Source organism: Fibroporia radiculosa, assembly GCF_000313525.1.
Source record: "Fibroporia radiculosa TFFH 294 genomic supercontigs, scaffold8585, whole genome shotgun sequence".
Classification (NCBI taxonomy): domain Eukaryota; kingdom Fungi; phylum Basidiomycota; class Agaricomycetes; order Polyporales; family Fibroporiaceae; genus Fibroporia; species Fibroporia radiculosa.
Genome location: NW_012133456.1, coordinates 800 through 21,057, shown reverse-complemented (window position 1 = coordinate 21,057; position 20,258 = coordinate 800). Strand labels below are relative to the sequence as shown.

The following is a 20,258-nucleotide window of genomic DNA, read 5'->3' as shown; positions in this document are numbered from 1 at the left end:
ATCTGTGGTGGAGGTGCCCCCCCGCCGTATGGCTACCATGGGAGGCGGTTTGAGAGTGCGATCAATAATCAAAGACAACAAACCTGCACGCACACCTGGGCGTCAGCGCCAACTTCCACCTTGATTATGCTCTCGCTCATTACAGACGGCGCGATTATCGCGCCGTCATCTTTCACGACCAGTTTCTTGTCGAGCCTCAGCGGGACGTAAGAGTCGGGAACGCCAAACGAAAGATTGAGAGGGTCCTGTGCGTCTTTCATAGCGTTGAACAGACGGTGGAATCGGCCTTTGCGGATCCATCCAACGTCTCCGATGAGCACTTCGCTGTCTTCTATGGGTTGGGGATTCCACAGAGCATAGCCATAACCAAGGCCGCTCAGTTGTTCCGCGTACACATTCCAAGGCAAGTCCATGGCGGGACCGTCCAAGTTCTCTTTGTAGGGGCTAGTGGGCTTGAAGTGAGCGAGGAGGCTATGTCCCTCGAAACTTTAAAAGAGAGCATTGAGTAAAGTGCGCAGCACCGACGTCGCACAGCCGTATGTCGCCGAGGCGACAGCGGCGGCACCATTGTACTCATTTAGCACATCCACTGGCAGTGGCACTCGGTCGGAGAGTGGTCCGCCATGACACGCAGCTATTCATAGTTGATGGAAAACCACACTGGTCAGCTAGGGTTGCTACATCAGGGCCATCAGCACTCTGCCTCCGCACTTCAGTCTAAGTCTTGCAACGGGGCAGAATCAGTGACACACAAATGTTCACAGCGCAGACTAGAGATATTCGATTGAGGGCGATGCTGCTGCTGCTGCTGCTGCTGCAGGTTCCGCAACGATAACTTGAACCTCGGCGCCGATTGCTATTCATTATGAGTTGCGCGTTTATTCCGGATCTCGAGGACGTTGACCAGTATAGAACACAACAACCGCGAAAAGGATGAACGCAGATTCATCAGCATTGTGTTGTCGAGAGCTCTGGCGCAGATGCGAGTTGCGAGCGTGCAAATCGAAGTCGGGAAACGGAAGAGAAACAGGCGTCTAGTAAGCGCCGCGCTCTGTTCAATTCGCGGCGTTGTCAAGACTCAAAAGAAAGGTTCAAGCATTCACTCACGTATGGAAGCTGCGTCCAATACAATGAAAGCATGGGTCGTAGGACTAGAAGAAGATAGTAGCACGGACTTATAATACAACACAACCCAATGTAGTATATATTGTCCAGTCATGCGCTGGCAGCGCTGGCAAATGGCCTCGGATCAGGAAGAATTGGGTGAGATCTATCTTTCAATGCACCCCAACATGGACGCCAACACCTGCGAGTGTGGACATCCTGTTGACGGCCATGACTGAAAGCACAGCACATCGGACTACCATTCATGACATTAGATAGGCGCGTTCCACAAAAATAGCAAAGGAATAACACTTACACGTTTTGCGCGCGTTGAAGATTCCTCTATCTAAATTGATTCTGCTGTTTCTTCGGCTTTCCGACGCGTAACGATAGATGGGCGTATGAGGTCGAGGTATTACCTGCCCCAAAACCTCCTCCAACAAAGGTATTAACGCGTCGCTATTTTGAAGGATATCAGATGAGGATGCAGCCTTCATATACGAATCCCCATCTTGCTCGGCAGGCTTTACCTGGTGTGGATAGCATGCACCGTATTAGGATTCAAGGAACGTTTGGGATGGCTGGTTGACGTACCTGCTCAACAGGTCGGAGATCCAGTGACTGAATGTTATTCTCCTCCGGTATTCGCTCCAAGTCTGGGGCCGCCACGGTTTGAGGCATGAGAACCTGTCTTGATGGCTCCCGCGAGTTTTGATCTCCAACGCCTAGTGTTCCAACTGCAGGGCCTAAGTATGCCTAATTCAATGAATCCACCGGATGACTTACGGCCATTTTCGTCAACTCTAATTTCAGGTTTAGCATCTCTGAGAATGGAGACAATATCTTGAGTAGGAAGATATCCCTAGACAATGCTATCAGATCTCGACTACAGTAAGTGGACTAGTCACCGACTTTACATAAGAGACCAACGGTCTTTGTTCCGGCTAAAGCTGTGTCGGCTTCGGAATGCTACAAATATCGCACGTGGAATTAGATAATCAATGGCACAGCTTTCGACAACGCAAGCCACTCAGTACCTGGAGAATATAATCCAAGATGCTATCAACAGGGTCAATTACCTGAACTAACATCAGCCACTCGATAAACTTGATATAATGAGGACATACAGGCTGATTATTGGGAACGTTTTGAATGGTGTAACCACGCATTCCACCCTGCATCGAGGTACTTGACACGGCCAACCCGAATCCACCCCGGGCATCATCCATATCATCCGGTGACCGAGGTAGAGGGCGCGGCTCCGCTGCTGCCCGAATGGACCTGGGTAGTAATTGCGGGAAAATACCTTTCATCCTGTCCTTCAGCTCATAGTAATGTAGAAAGATACATTGATCCGCATTGTGAGATTCACGATTGGGTCCTGACTTCTGGTGAAGAGATGCCGCAACATCCTTAGATCCGCTGAGGTAGAATGAACCGGATGCGAGAGACTCCATGCCTCCTTTGAATGACAAATAGCCTCCTCGGGTACCATCACGGAAAGCGGCAACCGCCCACTTGGAAGTTTTCATCCAGCCGCTGACGAAGATAATCTCGTGCCTTTTGATGACGAGCTTCGCTTTTTGAACGGCATGGCGATGCCAAGAATCGTGGTTCCTGAGGAGGTAATCATATACAACGCTGTTTTCGACCAATTCTTCGCTGTGGGCTCGTTCTGTCGGCAGGAATAGCATGGCTCCACAGTCTTCCGTGTATCTGTAATGGACATGGCCGCCAGCCAGGTGGCTTGTATATTCATTTCGTCAGCAAAATATATGATATGAGCATTTAACTGGACATGGACTTACGCGTGTGCATCAGCACCGGCTTCGACCTTGGTCAAGGTTGCACTCATCACCGATGGAGCGATGATGGCGCCGTCATCTCTCTCATACATGTTGGAACCAAGCTCCAATGGTACGTAAGATTCAGGGACGCCGAAGGCAAGGTTGAGTACGTGGTCTGAGTCTTTTGTGGTATTAAAGAGACGGTGGAATCGACCCTTGCGGATCCATCCTACATCGCCAACGAGTACCTCGCCGTCTTCCATAGGTTGGGGATTCCATAGTGGAAAGCCGTATCCAAGTCCACCAAGCTGTTCTGCGTACACATTCCAGGGAGGATGCATGAGGTTTTCTGATAGTCCGTTGGGCACAGTCGTAGGATATACTATGGCTGTTATCTTTTGGTATCTGAGAGGGGAAGATTTATACTCGAGCCGCGGCGATTCGCGTTTACCGAAACATCGGAATTTTCAACTAGACGCAGTACTCGCTTCTTGATTGAGATAAAGAGGTGGCCTCAACACGTGTCGCGACTTCCAATGACATCCGGTGGTCCATCACGGCCGTCTGTACCAACGTGATGATAATTGATGGTCTGAACCGCACGGAATGATCAAGTAAGTTATGGCTTCAATACGGACGTCAGCTCTCTCGCTCCGCCGGATGTCTGCTGATGGTTGGGGACTACATGGGGTATAAGACTCACCAGCGCATGATGCATTCGCGAAAACGAACAAATTGTAGAACGCCGCACCAAGACAGACCTTTGTATCCAACTCTATACGAAAATAAGCAATGCATCTCTTGATTGGGCAAGCATCCGCGGAAGAAAGTGCCCAGTGAGAAAGTGCCAGTCTGCGCGTGAAAATCAGGACCACACTTCCCAAGTCCATGTCATGAGACACCCGACCTACACAACAGTGACAGCGTTTACTATCAGTAGTCTATAGAGACTATCGTAGCCCAGAAATTTGTGAACGTGAGAATTCAACCATGATACCTTGAAGTAGGAGACACTGAGACAGAGCTAGCGGCTAGCTGTAGTCCTGAAAAGGCAGGCGACGTCGTTCAATCTCGGGGTAATCCGCAGATCCAGTTTGGCGCCTAAGCCGTACTTAAAAGTTGTCTACACCAATGGCATTCCTAGAATACACTCAGATCGTACAGCACATTCGAGGCAGCAATTCACGAGATTTAAGTCCAATGGCCCTGCTCGCCTGCTATTTCACCATCGCCAAAATCCTACTTGGCAGCACCCAACGACACTTTGGCCATTGCGTCGCTTAGCCGCTGCGCGTGGTGATCGTCGAGGGACCCACCCTCGGAGCTCGACAAGCTGTGATCGAAACGCGTTACAGTATGTTCCTATGGAAAGTGCGTCAGCACGCCAGCATCCACAATTTTCGGTAAACCCCTACCTCGTTGACGTGCTCCTGGATAATCGAGTTCAACAACTGATGAACATACTACTAGCAACATCAGAACGAGTTCACGGACCTTCTCTGATTCCTCCATCAATTGTCGCAAGTTGGGTCCAGCCGAATTGCTTGTAGAATGTGAGTGCGCCAAAGTGGACATTCGCTTCATCGCCATCATCGAGAAGACTGCCTTGCGGACTAGTGATAGTCATGCGTGAGTCAACTAAACCATCATCCGCAACTATGCTAATACCGCTTACATGTCTTGCGCGCGTCGAAGTGCTTCTTGACGTGCGGTAGCAAGTCCGTCGGGCCGCCAGTTGGACTTTCCGGGTCGGGTACATAGTGTGGTCGGTCTGAAGCGAGCCACTTGTGATTGAGTGCTTCTGCCGCTGTTGGTCGGGATGCAGGATCGATGGTGAGACAAGCCGATACAAAACTGCGCGCAGTATCGGAGACATTGGCCCAATATTCCTCTGTCAATAGTATGAGTGCGTGGAAAGAGACGTCACAGAAATCCATCGTACCTGGTTCAAACTTGTAATCTCCTGCGATAATGGCCTCCATCTCTTCCTGCTGTGAATTGCGATCGAAGGGTGTGTAGCCTAGCATTGTCAGACAATTTATCATACTTCAATGCCGTAGGACATACCACAGAGCAGGAAATAAGTGATGACGCCCATTGCCCAGACGTCGACGGGTTTGCCGTGACCAGCTATGAATACCAATAAGATCAGATCGTCAACAGGGAATGACAAGGCAGCCTCATACTTTTTTTGAATATCTCGGGAGCCATATACTGAGCCAATCTTCGTCAGAAGTGGAATGTCGCAGTTCAAAACTATACTTACCCCCGGTGTACCACAAATCTCCGTCAATGCATGGTCGTCCATGACCCGACTCAGACCGAAGTCAGCAATCATGATGTCAGCATCCTCGTCTTTAGTGCGGAACAACAAGTTTTCCGGCTTCAGGTCTAGTCAATACAACGTGAGCTCTTCGAGGACAATAATTCAATAGCAGCGATACCTCTGTGCACAATGCCGCAGCTGTGAATATACTTGACGGCATTGAAAATGATACGGATCAGATGCGCGGCATCCCTGAAAGAGTATCACTCATTCAGTAAGAGAACCCAGTAGCTCCGTGAGACGTACGCTTCATAGTAGTTGCCTTTCGCGCATATCCGGTCGAACAGCTCTCCGCCTGTGCAAAGATCGAAGCAAAGGTAAAGATTATGTGAAGTCTTCAGGGATATCGATGAGCGCAATTCCTACATTCATCAATAGGAGCAAGAACGCACCTCGAAGTAATCGTGCAGGGTAACAACGTTGTAACACCCTTTCGAAATCTTCTTCAGCACAGCGATCTCGTTCCGGACCTGATATCCGCATCGCGAACAGTTAGTACACACAATAGGAGCACAGCCGGAATGGTAGGAAGGGGTGGAGGACGATCAACACCTTGATTGATGGGCACAGGGGTGACTGGAGCGAATACGCACCATGTATTCCCGGCCCTCCATGAGCTTTTTGTTGATCACCTTGCAGGCATAGTACTTCCCCGTCTTGATATGGACAGCTTCTTTGACTATGGCATAAGTGCCGCTACCCAGGGTTTTCCCCGTCCGGTACTAGTTGTAGATCAGCCACCAGACAGGGTCCGCAGTGGAGACGAGCACAACAGCACACACCTGGCATGGCACTGTCGCTGGATTGGCCATCTTCAGCGATGAAGCGGGATGCTGTCGAGAAGAGAGAAAGGTGAGCGAGCTGGGGTGATGGACAGACGCAGGACAGATAGAGATTATAGTGGCAGAGACAAATATAGCATGCTCGCGCTCGTCTGATCAGACCTAACTTACTGGCTTTGCAGTGTCGGGCAGTGCCGGTCCCTGCGCACTGCGGTCCTCTCTCTTTCTCTCCGGAGGCCGCTCGACTGCACCCGCTTCTGGCTGGTCTGATGTTCTGGCTGTGTCTGTTCGCTTATTACTCGCAGGCTTCCGTATTGTGTGTTCCAGCAACTTCGCAGCCAAGCTCTGCTCCGAGCTGCTGTGGCTGTCTAGACTGAGAGAATGGTCTTGCCGTGTATTCTTGCTGGCGGATCGTTGCGAACTAATTTGGGCACCCATCGCGATGTCTGCTGCGACGAGAGGAGAGAGTAATTGATAAAGGGGGCGTTGTTGGCCTGCCCCCTGCTCTTATATAGGTCTATCCGACGCCACGATTGCTGCACGCCGCAGCGATATTCCATTTGCCGAATAAGCTGTGCTCTGCATCGCCGAGCTGAGGGTTTCCCCTTCCAGCGGACTTGGCGGAAGAGCGAAACCACTCTTCCCTGATTATGCGGACTCTCAACCTCATTCTGGCTGATGCCGGGAGCACTTTGTTTCCAGACACTTAGATCCCGGCTATATAACGCATCTCTAGTCTCTCCGTCATTGTGCCCTTGTCTTGAGGGCATATACAGAAGGATCACAAGGCAATTCCTCGGTTCCGACCAATATGACGACAGCGCACCCTGGCCACCACGCCCATCCAACGAGCATGTAGGCCATGCTCCCAACGCAAGGATTTCTGATCCGGAATGCTGAAGTTCTTTGGACACCACCAGTTAATGTGAATAGAGAACGGAGCTTGTTCAATAGCTGGATCCCAGCTGAAGACCCTGCACATTACCCCAACTGTGATAGTTACCGTATAATACAGCACAGTGCAACTGCCACGTCTGGCTCGTCTATTAGAATGATGGCGCACATTTCTAAGCATCCCTGGGGCGCAATCACGGTATGACATGAAGTCATTCTGGCAGCGGACCATGACTGTGAAAAGCGAGGCAAACATGCATACGTCAAATACGATTCAGCATTGCGGTAGCATGGCACTCACGGTCGCAGGGTGTCATGAAGATGCCTGTGCTACAGTATTTTCGGCTGCCCGCGCGTTTGTCTCCAGCTGCTCACGAACCATGACACGTATCCGCATGCCCTCCCAGCCCAGCAACTCCGCCTTAGTCTTCAGCACGTACTGGTCGATGCCTCCATACTTCGTTGTAAGAGAGCAGCGAATGTGAGCGAATCTGCAGCCAAAAGAACATGCACAAGAACATGATGCATACCTTCTTGATCGTTTTCAGCGCCCGCGTAGACACCTTCACCTGCACGAAATTCTGCATGGCATCAGAGAAGAAGCGTTTGTTCTGGATATTTGGCAACCATGTCCGCCGTGTCTTCTTCTTGGAAAAGGGGACGTTGTTTCCGTATTGTTTCGTCTTGCCATGAAAAAGTCCAAGCTGGGATCGCTTGAACGGCATGCTGACAATTTCTTTCAAAAGAGTTGTCGAGGGAAACATGACTGGTCGCTCGGTAGGCTCAGTCGCAGTGCACGCTACGGCCCACGGCGTTGTTCCTTTACAACGCAGAGACCTGAGCGCTTTGGAGGGATTCTAATATAATTACGTAATCTTGGAGGCTCGCTCGCCCTGACTTAGAATTTGTGTAGTGTAAACTTGGGCGCCCACCAGTAAAACAACATATAACTTGGCGGTATATTAAATTTGGGTCATATGGACAAGCGTTCAGATGCACTCATACCCAAAGCTGCTGGCAAAGTTTTCTCACATGGACCTAGAAAGAGGAAGTCCGCCTCATCATCCCGCTCAGTGCGCTCAATGTTGAAGACAGCAACCATTCCACCGTTGTCCTGAACATCAGATGCGATGCTGGCAGCGGGTTGAACCTATAAGCACGTTGAGCCTCATGCGTTCGAGCATTACAAATCTCACTCACAGTTGACGAAGTACCAACGACAAGACATAAGTCAGCTTGTTCAACCAACGTGTTGATTTCCTCCATGAAATAAGGGACCTCCTCAAACCAGACGACACCAGGGCGTGCGAGCGCCCCGCACTTGGTGCATCGCGGAAGGTTTGCGAGCGGAATGTTCGGTTCCTCAGCTCCTGCCTTCACTAGTTCCTCGGTGCCTGCAAGTGCTGGGCAAATCGGCGAATTGAAGTTGGGCTCACGATGGCCACACGCGTTGGCAGTGCAAATCACCTCGAACAGTCTGCCGTGCATCTCAAGAAGGATGGGATCTGGCTGATCTGAGGGCACGGGGAGGTCATAGTTTTGGGCGGCACTATGCAATGCTTTGCGACTGAGTCCGTCCACATTCTGTGTGATCAGTGTAAATGTGGACTCCGGAGCAACTCTGTCTCTGATGTGCTGAAATGAGAATTCTGCAAGTGCGCGATGTGCATCGTTTGGTTGTGCTGTACGAGCTCTGAATCGGGAGATATGTGTTGATTAGCAGTTTTCAAAGTTAAATCTGAGATACATACGTCTCACGTCTGTAGTGATAGAATTGCCAGACACGCGATGGGTTGTCACGAAACGCAGTTGGGGTAGCGATGGAGAAAGCATCGTATTTGCGCCACATTCCCCCGGCCCCTCTGAAAGTTGGTATTCCTACGGGACGGGACAGGTAGATCTGGTGGCTGTGACCACTTAGTCAGAATTTACAAACCTGAGGCGGCCGAGAGACCGGCCCCGGCGACAGCGATGATATGTTTAGAAGAGGCCAGAACATCCTTGAATGCAGACATGTTCGCAGACGGCTGAGTAGTAGAACCCTTGCATGCAGATGGTATCTTCCTGTAAGATTCAAACGTGGTTCAAACGACAGCATACCTGCATTTATAACGGGGCACAGGCAGCAAGGGCAAGGGCAGCTGCGCAAGTTCGATGAACGATGAACGATCGAAGGCGTCGACTCGGAGACAAGATCAACGCCACCAACGCGTCGATGTCACGTGGAGGGATCTCTCCCTCTAGATTTCGGCTTTCGGACTCGACGCGGCGCCACCACAGGCAGTCGAGTGAAGGAGACCATTTACGCTTTCCTCGCAAACATTGTCTGGACTGGCTGAGCGGTAATATCGATTCTCGACACCCTTGTCCAATCCGCGTAGGCTCTTGACATACCCCGGCTACTCCTTTCGTGAGATCCAGCTGATTACTCAGAGATTGCCGTTGCCATCCTGAACGGCCTGGGATCCAGAAGACGACAAGAACATTCTCTGGCGGTGTCTTTGGGTGCAATAGCAGTTGGCGAGGGCACCAGAACCACGTGAATTCTCACAGTGTTCTCATCGTGAGCCCTGCTGACAACCTGCTTGATCTATCCTTCGGACGAATAGCCGACACCGTCCTCTTATATCTGGCAGTCGAGTGTCTGAGAGAGACCCGAGTATCTGACATCGCTTGCATCCTTGTATCGTCTCTTCGTGCCGCCCCGTCAATTCAGCTACACAAAAACCTCAAAATGAGTGCACTATGGCCTCGCTCCATCGCCTACTCTCGACTCGTCAGACAGTCGCCAACTCCTTGTGTAGCAAGTGTACTGCGTAGAGGCTTCGCAAGCAGCGGATACAGAATGCGTGAGTTCATTCACTCTCTGGCTCTGATTGCGCTCATGCGGCAGTCTCATTATCATGTTGTGGATCTCAATGCGGGGTAATGTGGTGACATTAAACGAACAATTGGGACGCCTCTCTGTGAACATGGAACCTGGTGGTAACGACTGGTGTGGACAGAGGACAAGATTGTGGTCAAGAACCCAGTGGTGGAGCTGGACGGAGATGAAATGACCAGAATTATTTGGAAAAAGATTCGGGAGGAGGTAAGTTTACTTGAGACACCAGACATCCACTCACACTCATCTACTCCTCCCTAGCTCATCCTTCCCTATCTCCAACTGGACATCAAGTACTTCGATCTTGGCTTGGAGTACCGAGATGCGGTACGCCAGCTTCTCCTCCCCCTCGCGCGGAGGACCCATCACGCTGAACACACTCTATTACACGCGCCTCTTACCAGACAAACGACAAGGTGACGGTCGACTCGGCCGAAGCCATCCTCAAGTACAGCGTGGGCATCAAGTGCGCGACGATCACACCGGACGAAGCCCGTGTGAAGGAGTTCAATCTCAAACAAATGTGGAAGAGCCCAAACGGCACGATCAGGAACATTCTCGGTGGTACTGTTTTCCGTGAGCCCATCATACTGCAGCGCATCCCGAGGCCGGTCCCGGGCTGGGTAAATCCCATCGTTATTGGACGTCACGCGTTCGGTGACCAGGTAAGTGGAGCACGGCTGCTATTACAAACGTTAGTGTGCCTTAATTCTGATCGCGTCTGCGGTAGTATCGGTCGACGGATTTTGTTGCGCCTGGTCCCGGAAAGCTTCAGCTTGTTTTCCGTCCCGCAGATGGTGCAGAACCGACAGTGATGGATGTGTATGACTTCAAGGGCAAGGGCGTTGCAATGAGTATGTACAACACTGATGAGGTGGGTACCCCGAGCCGAGGTTGCATCCGAAGACTTATTGCCGTGTGCTAGTCGATCACTGGGTTCGCGCACTCGTCATTCAAGATGGCGCTTTCGAAGAAACTCCCGCTGGTACGCAAACTATGTACCGGGGAGTTGTTTGGTAGCTAAGCGTGTGCACAGTTCATGTCGACCAAGAACACGATTATGAAGAAGTACGACGGTCGATTCAAGGACATCTTCCAGGAGATCTATGATTCGTGCGTTGCTCGGCCTCCTAACGTGCTCGTCTTACTAACCGTAGACCGCATACAATATGTGAAACAGGACGTACAAAAAGGCGTACGAGGAGGCCGGAATCTACTACGAGCATCGTCTTATCGACGACATGGTCGCACAGGCGATCAAGTCCTCAGGCGGCTTCGTCTGGGCGTGTAAGAACTACGACGGCGACGTGCAGTCCGACATCCTCGCGCAGGGCTTTGGCAGTCTGGGCATGATGACAAGCGAGCTCATCACCCCCGACGGAAACGTCATCGAGAGCGAGGCGGCGCACGGTAAGCTCTGTTGCGGCGCATAGTACTCGTACGCTCACGTTCGGTGTCTTCATTCACCGCAGGAACGGTGACCCGGCACTACCGCGAGTGGCAGAAGGGCAACGAGACGTCGACCAACCCCGTCGCATCAATCTTTGCATGGACGCGGGGTCTGCTGCACCGCGCGAAACTCGACGGTAACGACGCGCTGCGCGCATTCTGCCAGGACCTCGAGGCCGCGTGTGTGGAGGTGATTGACGAAGACGGTGTCATGACGAAGGATCTTGCGCTCGCAATCCACGGGAAGAACATGAAGCGCGAGCACTGGGTCATCACGGATGTGTACATGGACGCCGTGAACGTGTGTCTATTGTTCTTGTCACTGTTGCGCTGCAAATGCTGACCTATTGCGACTAATGCAGAACAAACTGAAGAAGAAGATGGCCGCGAGGTCAAAGCAGTGAATGTGTGGCAGTCGCCGAGACTTGGAGCAGGTGTTGACGTTGGCTCAGGCCAACGCAGAGCGGGCCCTGCGCGATGTATCTAATTTGCATCTATTGAGTTGCCATGTACGATCTACACTCTAATTTTTGGGAGACAAAGAGAAATGCCCCTTCGAAAATTTTGTACATGGAATCGTGGAAGAACACGTTTGGCTTACTGGTGAGTTGATCTCTATCCGCAATGGCTTGAACTTTCGCTGTAGCGATTTTCTTTTTCATATTGATAAAAAAGAAGTAAGCTTTTGTGTTGGACATTCTGGGATTGCACGCACAATGTGCAAGTCGAGAGAAGAGGTGATGGTGAGAAACGCCGCAGTCGTTTAAGGACAAGGTTGTGCGTGTGAGTCCCCCCTGTGATGTCAGTCAGAGCGGGTGTGGCCGGTAGTAGTAGTGGCGAATTGCTCAATCAGTAAGGAATAGCATCTTGTCTTCACTGGCATTTGGGGCGACTTGAGGGAGGACGACGGCTGAAACTTCGTTGAGTTGAAGAGGGTTCCATTCACCCTTGCTTAGTCTCCTGTGAACAGAGTGAATTTCGCTCCTGCAGGTTTCGAATATTCGTTACCTTCGCCGCGCACATCATGATGCACTTTCGAATAGATGCGCCGAGCCTACGGCGCGGACCGCAGACTCTGAGCGGGATTGCCGGATTTATGTAGCGTTGGTGCGCCATTAATTTGTACATTAAATTGATAGCATGTACACTAGTCCGTTGCCTACGTTTTAAAACTGTTCGATACGAAAGAACGAACGCAATAACCATACTGGCCGCAGCACAGAAAAAATGAAGGACGCCGTCATACCGACGTATGCAAACTGACATAGCAGATTGAGAAAACCAAAATAGGTCCCAGATATTGTGATTCATCATGTGAACCGCGAGATTTATGCGGGCGATACCTCCGCATGTTGGCGTGGCGGGAGGGGCGAGGGAAGCTTGAAATGACGGCCAACAGGGGTCACTGGTCGTATCTTTTTCCACCAGGTACGCTGTCCGTTCGTCTGGGCGGACTCGAGCGTTGACATATCCGGCGAGCTTTCCACTGATAATTTCTCCACTTGCACGCGGGGAGCGCCGCTCACGCTGTCGGTGCTCGCGCTGCGCATCGAGTGCTCACCTGCACTGGGGGAGAGCGACAGCGAGTCACTTGATGCGTCGGTCGATTGTGAGGGTGCGCGGCGAATGGCGGGCGGGGCATAGTATGTGAATGGCGACGGGGACAGGCTAGCTGTAGGCACGGGGTTGAACAGATTTTCGATGAGGTCCTCGGTGGATCGCAATCCAGCCGAGGAAGCGAGCTTATCTGTGTCAATGCTGCCATCTAGTTTCAAGAAGGGATGACCTTCTGCGTCGTCATCTTCTGGGTGAGTGTATTGATCAAGCTGTCGGGCGACACTCGTCCGGAGGAGGTCGTTATTCGAGAGTAGGCCCGTGATAGAGGCAAGAATCTCTCCCTTACGGAGAGGAGGAGGTCGATAGTGTTTGACACCATCAACGAAGTCTAATTCAACTGTCATCTGCACGAATGGACTTATTAGGTGCTCATTAATTGAGACAGACCAATCCAACCTTAAGTGTGGCGTTCGTCTTGCTCTCACGCAAAAGATATCTCCGAGTGACTGGCCCTGCATCCGCGTATTCTGCGAGGTTCAAATAGACTGCGCCTATCCGTGGCTGTCGTGGCGAGTCGGGATCACCTGGTATGACACGCTACATCTGTATCTCAATACAAATAGCAATAATCAACACTGATCTTCCCGCACCTGCATGACGACTAACTTAAGCTCATTTTGAAGCAGGTCGGCTGTCTCTCGATGAACATCCATCTGCACGAGCACATTGAATTCGTGCTCCCACTTGACATTGTAGCTCTGCAGCGGCTTCCACGGGGTGATACCGCGTGCAACGGAACGTGTTTCAGTGGATGTTGAGGACGGAGTCTTCTGGATCTGACCCGGAGCCGGAGTAGGGGTCACGGGAGGCACAGCGGTCTCAGGCGAGAAATCATGGTCGGCAAGGAGGTCGCCCGATGACGCATTCGCATGCAAGTGCGGGGAATAGCCCTCATCCTCTGTACCCTCTTCCTGTGCGCTGCTCTCCTCGTCGACGTCGTCCCCCTCCCCCTCCGCGGGGGTGACTTCGATGGCAAGACCAAGTTGCGCTGCACGCCCTTTTCCCTTGTTTTTGGACGACCATGAGCGACTGCCTTTCATCTTGGAGAGCAGGCCTGATCGCGACTGGACGTTTTTAAATTTCCAGCGGACGGCAAACTGACCGCTCATGAGAGGAACATTGGAAAGCTGATCGATATTAATGTGGACTTGGAAAAGGGCGTGGCGGGGCAGGAGCTGGCCGAACTGAGAGCGCAAGCCGTAACCAAGTGCATGCTGTTGCTGATGGGGGTCGGAGGATGTAGATACGCTTGCGCTGGAGGTCGAGGCGGCAGAGGGAGTGCGGGAGTTCTTCATCGCTTCAGGGGACATGATGGGTGGAGGGGTTCATATAGACAGCAAAAGGGGCATGCCGGCCGAGCAGACAGCTGAGAATGATAGGAAGGACGCAAGCGCCAAAATGTTGATGTTGAATACCGCAAGACCCGTCGCCGGAGCTGATAAAGGCTAGTATCTGAGCATAGGCCTTTGTGCGAACTCAAGGGCGCGGGGCGGAATCAGAGGTGGTGCAATCAGATGGTGGGAGGCGCCAGGGAAAAGCACGCTGCAAAAGCACGAGACGAGGAGTAATGAGAGCGAGCTAAGAGACAAAGCTGAGGAGGACAAGGCGAGAAAGGAGAGCGAGAGAAAGCCAGGCGGTGGCTGCGAGTGTGAGTGGCCCGATGGCAACTGTCTTGCCGGCGAGCCGAGTGCGGATGTCACGTAAGCGTCTAGACTCACCGCCGTCACCGTTACCGTTACCGTCACACGTGACCCTTCGTCACCGTGACCGAGTCGGTGTGACGATGTTCAGCGCGTCCAACGCTCGAATGCAACGCACGTCGTCCACGCCACTCCGCCGCCTCTCTTCCTCCTCTTCAGATCCAACCCTCTCAACTCTCGCGGTCCACGCTGTGTGCTTTCTCATCCTCGCAGAGAACATCCCTGGAGAAGCTCAGATCTCCAGTTCGAATCGCGACGTCTCTGTGCCCTGTCGTTACGCCGTTGCACGCCCCAGCCTTACATTACTGTGTGAGTGGCTAGAACCCCGCTTCTCTTCGCAAATTGACTCCGTTGCCCCAGACTCTCATTATTAAATCGGGTACTTGCCTCGTATCTCTCAACCAACTCCTCTCCTCTGTCCATGGCATCGTCCTCCCTCTTCCACTCACACTATACCACTTCAAGCGAGGCCGAACGCACCCCCCGCTTCACTAGCCTCTATAGCTCGGTCCTTGGCTCTCCATTTCTGACTACCTCTGACCTTCCTCCCGATGCCAACTACCCCAGCACGTCTGCCTCTAATCGCGGTTCTCTTGGCACCCTCCTCATACGCGCAGACGACGAACTTGAGCAGGTCGATGGTGCATTCGCCTCCGTCCCTCGAGCATACACCGTGACACGCCCGCCGTCGCCCTCTCCCAGCTTCCAGACAGACACCTTCTCCATAATTAACTGGAATCCGGATACCTTGCCAAGTCCATATGGCACACCTGATGATAGCACACCACGCTGCATTCCTTCGGGCGGGCGACGCACCATAGCTGGATACCATTCTTCCTCCACTCCTCATTTCCCCTCCTTCTCAGGCCCGTCTAGTCCGAGTCCTCTGAAGCCGTCAAGGAGCCTCACCCTGGGTATCTTGCCTCGGCTCTGGGATGCCCTGCGCGAAGGTTCCCCCGGGAAGAAAGGCAAGCGGCGCCCGGGCTTGCCGCCTACGTCGTCTTGGGCGACCGCATTTATAGACGAAGACGGTCAGGAGATCATCGACTGGCTCAACATGCCTCCCTTGGATGGCGAGGAAGGCGAGCTCATTGACGATGAGGCCTGTTACATTGATGCCACTCGCGTCACGGGCACCGGTGAGTGCAGTCCGCCAACCATGTTGGAGCTTTCATTGTTTTCCCATCTTTCTGTCTGTTGTCCCTTTGTTAATCATAACATATATTTATTACCGGCGGCTGCAGTTCAGCTCTTGAGGGCGCTCATCTAATTCTTTCTTTCATTATGTAGCGGGTCGGTCGCTGAGATCTAGAAGCGTGGTGAGCCGTAGACCTGTGACCCGGGACTTAGGTGCGCTCGCCTTAGATTCGCACTTTCTTCACCCTTTGCCATCATTTTGTTTTTGATTGCCTTATATTGCTTGTATCAATAAGGTCTCTGATTGCGCACCACGTTTTCATAGATATTATTAGCCATCTACCTACGGAGATTGCGCTCTACGTACTGTCTTTCCTCGACTTACCTGCCGTTCTGTCCTGTCTGCGTGTATCGAGGTATGGTTTCTCGGCTCCTCCAGGAGTCAATTGACTGACGCGCCGCAGGACGTGGAATTGCTTATCGCAGGACAATTCGGTATGGCGCTCATTGTTTGAACAACGTCGTGTGGATGGGTGGGCTGTTGACTTGAAGCGTGCACGACACGCACCCTCCACGTCAAGTGGATCATTGACAGCGTCAGGAACTTTGGTACCAGCGCCACTTGAGGTCGATTGGAGCAAAATCTATTGGACCAGGACCGAGCTTGATCGACGGTGGTCTGGCGGGGTGAGGACAGGGATAATTGCAGAGCCGAATCCGGACCAGCCCCTGCCAGAGAGCATCAAGGCCTTTGAGCCGAAACTGAGACGAATGAGCGGGCACATGGATAGGTCTGTCTCATTGCCTCCCCTCTTCAAACGTTTGATTGACTATAAAATTACCATGATCAGTGTATATTGCCTGGAGTTCGATTCATCTCGGATCATCACTGGATCGAGAGACCGTACGATCAAGGTCTGGAGCCTGAAGACGGGAGAGTGTCTCGCCAGCTTCAAGGGTCACCGTGGGAGCGTGCTGTGTCTCAAGTTCGATCAGGATTGGGACCTCAACGACGAGGATGGCGATGGTGAGCATCAATATAACGAGGAGACTGGCGAGAGGCCGTGGAAGTGGGGCTTCATGGTGAGCGGCTCGAGCGATTGTTCAATATGCGTGTGGGCATTGGGCGCGCGCGAGCGAGAGGGTGCTGAGGCAGGAGAGGACAAGGAGGTGACCGCAGAGATCACCACGATTTTAAGGGGGCACAGCGGCGGAGTGCTGGACTTGCGAATCGACTCGCGCTGGATCGTCAGTTGGTGTGTGGGCTCCTCGATCGCGATGCTGTCCCTGACTGACTTGTGTCGCCTCAGTTCCAAAGATGCGCTGATCCGCGTATGGGACCGCAATAATCTGCGGCTGCACTGCACGTTCCGAGGCCACGAGGGCCCGGTCAACGCGGTGGGCCTGCAGAACAACCAGGTAGTAAGTGCGAGTGGGGACGGCAAGATGATGCTGTGGGACATCTTGTCCGGGGAATGCGTGAGGACGTTCGAGGGGCACGATCGGGGGCTGGCTTGCATCGAGTTCAAGGTCCGTTGCTGCGGTTTCTCTCTTAAATGCGCACACGCTGAGTGGCTGAGCACGGCGATCACGGCGATCTGCAGGACGACCTCATTGTCTCGGGCTCAAACGACTGCAAGATCAAGGTCTGGTCTGCGTCGACGGGCGCGTGCCTGCGCACGCTCGGCGGGCACGACCTGCTCGTGCGTGCGCTGGCATTCGATCCCCCCAGCGGCCGGCTTGTCAGTGCGAGCTATGACAAGACGGTCAAGGTGTGGGACCTGCGCACCGGGAGGATGGTGCGCGAGTTCCGCGGCTGCCACGTCAGCCAAATTTTCGACGTCAAGTTTGACCACGGCCGCATCGTCAGGTACGTCGCCGCCGCCGTTTTGTGCACCGCCTGCGCTGACTCATGCCCCTGCAGCACGTCGCACGACCAGCAGATCGTCGTGCTGGACTTTTCTGAGGGGCTGGATGTTTCGCTGTTTGTGTAGCACTACTGTTCACCCACCACGGATCCTGCATGTTTCGCATCCGCTATCTTCCACCGACCGGCTGTTGTAATTTACCTCATTGTTTTGCTGCATCCATCTTGTGCGTGTTTCCCGGTTCAAGCCGCATATACCCGCTTTGCACGGACATGTGTGTGTGTGTGGTTTATATATTGTACATATGATATTTTACCCTGACGTCCGGTGTCGGTGACAATTGTACATCATCTAGCGAACGAGTCTCTCAAATGTGTATGTAGTGCCATCCCCACCCGGCAAGTCTGGCGTTTTAAGTTCTGCAACCCGCACCTACCCGTACACGGCCAACGTACACTGCCTTTGTCACAGCTAGCGACAGCTACACGCTCGCGAGTGGCGCGTCCGCCGGCGCCGGCTGTGCCTCGGCGAACCGCTCGATGACGCGTTTGACGAGCTCGATGTCCGGCGCGGGCACGTCGACGACGCGCTTCTCGCGCTCGAGCAGGCCACGGAACTCGTCCGGGAGCACGTCGCGCGCAAAGTCGAACCCGGGCGCGTCGTGCAGCGCGCGCGTCACCGCCTCGGAGAACTTGGCCGGGTGCGCGGTCGAGAGCACGACTTGGACCGTCGCCGGCGGGCTGGCGCGGCGTGCGTGAGCATGCAGGCCGCGCAAGAACGAGAACGGGGAGACACGACGTACTTTTCGCGCGCGATGGTGCGCGCCGCGGCGAGCCCGACGGCGGTGTGCGGGTCCGCGGTGTACGGCGGCACGGCGCAGAAGTGCGCACGGATGGTGGCGAGGGTCTGCGCAGCGGCAGGGTCAGCGTCTGCATGAGGGGCACAGCACCGCACAGGCAGCACCGGGACGCACCTCGTCGTCGGAGACGCGCTCCGCCACAAAATCGCGCCGGGCGAGCGCGAGCACCGCTGCGGGGAGCTCGACGCGCCCGTCTGTCTTGACCGCGCGCATCCACGCGTTGACGGTCGCGCACGCCGCGCGGGTATCGTTGTCCGCGGCACCGTCGAGCGCGAGGTACCACAGGAGGCGCTCAAAGTTGCTCGAGACGAGGATGTCCATCGCGGGGCTGAGGGTCTCGCGCACGCCGGCGGCGGAGGCGTCAAGACGGTCGTACGCGCCGCTGCGCCAGAAACGGGCGAGAATGTCGTTCGCGTTGGTGGCGACGCCGAGGCGCGCCAGCGGCAGACCCATGCGGCGGGCGTAGTAGCCGGCGAGGACGTCGCCGAAGTTGCCGGTGGGAACGACGAACTGGAGGGGAGCGGTGGGGGGGAGCTGCGGGCGGAGGCGGAAGTAGGCGTAGAAGTAATAAACGGTCTGTGCGAGGATGCGCGCCCAGTTGATGGAGTTGATCGCGGCGAGGCGGTGGGTGGCATTGAAGGTCCGGTCGGCGAAGAGTGCCTTGACAATGTCCTGGGCGGGGGTTAGCGCGCGCGGCGCGACAGGAGAAGACGCACCTGGCAGTCGTCGAAGGTGCCGTGCACGGCGAGATTGTGCACGTTTGCGTCGGGGACAGTAGTCATCTGGGCCTCTTGAATGGGCGAGACGCGGCCCTTGGGGTGAAGGATGAAGATGGAGACGTTCTCCTTGCCCCGCAAACCGTAGATGGCTGCACTGTCGACGAGGACGTATTAAACGGGAGAGTATGTATTGACACTACTGCGCACCTTCCTGTGTCCCCGCTCGTCGCGCCAACCACAGTAAGCGTTTCGGGCTGCTCGCCGGACGTCTTGCGCGCATTGCGGCGTGCGAGGAAGAATTCAAAGAGGTTCCCGAGCAGCTGGAGCGCGACATCCTTGAAAGCAAATGTAGGGCCATGCCAGAGCTCGAGGATGTACGTCTTGTCGTCGAGCTTTGCGAGCGGGGTGACCTCGGGGTGGCGGAAGGAGCGGTAGGAGCGGTCTACGAGAGCGGCTAGTTCCGCGCGGGAGATTTCAAGAGGAGAGATGTAGAGGGAGAGGATGTCGACGGCGAGATCAGCAAACGAAAGGTCCTTCCAAGTGGTCTCCCAGTCAGAGGGGAGGGCGGGGATGTGCTCGGGGATGTAGAGGCCGCCGTCGGGGGCGAGGCCGGTGAGGACGGTCTACGGGGAGAGTGAGGGGCGCAGTGGAGGAGAGAGGGGAACGCTGACCTCCTCGAACGAGAGCAGCTGGTCGTTGCCGCGGGTGGAGAAATAGCGCATGGTGGTCGTCCTCGTCGGGGTGGGCGTCGAGGGCGAGACGAGTCATGGCGGGGGGGATGAGAGTCACGTGGTGTACGAAATCGCATCTTTTGATGCATGATGGCTCGATTCTGGATGGAAGTGGGCGACAGGGTCCAACGGCCACGGTGGTCGACGACGCGGACAGGATCAGCTCGGTAGGAAGCCTTCTCACATGTTGCAACAGTCAAAATCCCTGCGGGGCCGGAGTGAGCGACGAGGACGACGTGCGAGCGCGACAGCGTCGACGCCTCCAGCTGCGCGCGGAAGGCTGGCGGGTGGATGCTGTCCCTGCCGTTGACGGTCTGATTCACGTCTGTGATATTTTTTTGCCTGAGCTCGACCATGTGAGGCTGAGTACGATCTGCGAGAGCACAGGTTGCAGACGGCAG

General features: G+C 54.0%; 9 protein-coding genes across 9 annotated transcripts; 2 read left to right on the top strand and 7 right to left on the bottom strand.

Annotated features, from left to right (window-relative positions):
- Positions 1 to 68: 68 nt before the first annotated feature.
- On the bottom strand, positions 69 to 413 carry FIBRA_06667 (uncharacterized protein; the record flags this gene model as incomplete). The annotated part of the gene is made up of 1 exon (XM_012328380.1): positions 69 to 413. One exon carries the CDS (start codon positions 411 to 413, stop codon positions 69 to 71), a length of 345 nt encoding a protein of 114 aa, XP_012183770.1.
- An 864-nt stretch (positions 414 to 1,277) lies between these two features.
- On the bottom strand, positions 1,278 to 3,232 carry FIBRA_06666 (uncharacterized protein; the record flags this gene model as incomplete). Its single annotated transcript, XM_012328379.1, has 8 exons — positions 1,278 to 1,339; positions 1,421 to 1,634; positions 1,699 to 1,841; positions 1,891 to 1,966; positions 2,017 to 2,073; positions 2,142 to 2,183; positions 2,232 to 2,850; positions 2,913 to 3,232. 8 exons carry the CDS (start codon positions 3,230 to 3,232, stop codon positions 1,278 to 1,280), a joined length of 1,533 nt encoding a protein of 510 aa, XP_012183769.1.
- Positions 3,233 to 4,130: 898 nt separating this feature from the next.
- Positions 4,131 to 6,437, bottom strand: FIBRA_06665 (uncharacterized protein; the record flags this gene model as incomplete). Its single annotated transcript, XM_012328378.1, has 14 exons — positions 4,131 to 4,253; positions 4,307 to 4,321; positions 4,386 to 4,504; positions 4,567 to 4,782; positions 4,834 to 4,911; positions 4,959 to 5,021; positions 5,078 to 5,105; positions 5,158 to 5,282; positions 5,336 to 5,409; positions 5,464 to 5,552; positions 5,610 to 5,687; positions 5,811 to 5,939; positions 6,000 to 6,050; positions 6,171 to 6,437. 14 exons carry the CDS (start codon positions 6,435 to 6,437, stop codon positions 4,131 to 4,133), a joined length of 1,455 nt encoding a protein of 484 aa, XP_012183768.1.
- Positions 6,438 to 7,206: 769 nt separating this feature from the next.
- On the bottom strand, positions 7,207 to 7,657 carry FIBRA_06664 (uncharacterized protein; the record flags this gene model as incomplete). The annotated part of the gene is made up of 2 exons (XM_012328377.1): positions 7,207 to 7,350; positions 7,424 to 7,657. 2 exons carry the CDS (start codon positions 7,655 to 7,657, stop codon positions 7,207 to 7,209), a joined length of 378 nt encoding a protein of 125 aa, XP_012183767.1.
- Positions 7,658 to 7,866: 209 nt separating this feature from the next.
- On the bottom strand, positions 7,867 to 8,908 carry FIBRA_06663 (uncharacterized protein; the record flags this gene model as incomplete). The annotated part of the gene is made up of 4 exons (XM_012328376.1): positions 7,867 to 8,043; positions 8,094 to 8,586; positions 8,645 to 8,771; positions 8,830 to 8,908. 4 exons carry the CDS (start codon positions 8,906 to 8,908, stop codon positions 7,867 to 7,869), a joined length of 876 nt encoding a protein of 291 aa, XP_012183766.1.
- Positions 8,909 to 9,948: 1,040 nt separating this feature from the next.
- Positions 9,949 to 11,630, top strand: FIBRA_06662 (uncharacterized protein; the record flags this gene model as incomplete). Its single annotated transcript, XM_012328375.1, has 9 exons — positions 9,949 to 9,984; positions 10,039 to 10,104; positions 10,182 to 10,442; positions 10,508 to 10,651; positions 10,703 to 10,762; positions 10,814 to 10,890; positions 10,958 to 11,187; positions 11,250 to 11,527; positions 11,589 to 11,630. The coding sequence occupies 9 exons, from the start codon at positions 9,949 to 9,951 to the stop codon at positions 11,628 to 11,630; spliced, it is 1,194 nt and encodes a 397-aa protein (XP_012183765.1).
- A 924-nt stretch (positions 11,631 to 12,554) lies between these two features.
- Positions 12,555 to 14,153, bottom strand: FIBRA_06661 (uncharacterized protein; the record flags this gene model as incomplete). The annotated part of the gene is made up of 3 exons (XM_012328374.1): positions 12,555 to 13,187; positions 13,240 to 13,380; positions 13,434 to 14,153. 3 exons carry the CDS (start codon positions 14,151 to 14,153, stop codon positions 12,555 to 12,557), a joined length of 1,494 nt encoding a protein of 497 aa, XP_012183764.1.
- A 473-nt stretch (positions 14,154 to 14,626) lies between these two features.
- Positions 14,627 to 17,674, top strand: FIBRA_06660 (uncharacterized protein; the record flags this gene model as incomplete). Its single annotated transcript, XM_012328373.1, has 7 exons — positions 14,627 to 14,850; positions 14,904 to 15,682; positions 16,006 to 16,096; positions 16,145 to 16,936; positions 16,991 to 17,210; positions 17,285 to 17,550; positions 17,605 to 17,674. 7 exons carry the CDS (start codon positions 14,627 to 14,629, stop codon positions 17,672 to 17,674), a joined length of 2,442 nt encoding a protein of 813 aa, XP_012183763.1.
- A 355-nt stretch (positions 17,675 to 18,029) lies between these two features.
- FIBRA_06659 (uncharacterized protein) lies at positions 18,030 to 19,848 on the bottom strand (the record flags this gene model as incomplete). The annotated part of the gene is made up of 6 exons (XM_012328372.1): positions 18,030 to 18,288; positions 18,351 to 18,454; positions 18,522 to 19,079; positions 19,124 to 19,280; positions 19,334 to 19,749; positions 19,798 to 19,848. 6 exons carry the CDS (start codon positions 19,846 to 19,848, stop codon positions 18,030 to 18,032), a joined length of 1,545 nt encoding a protein of 514 aa, XP_012183762.1.
- Positions 19,849 to 20,258: the final 410 nt, after the last annotated feature.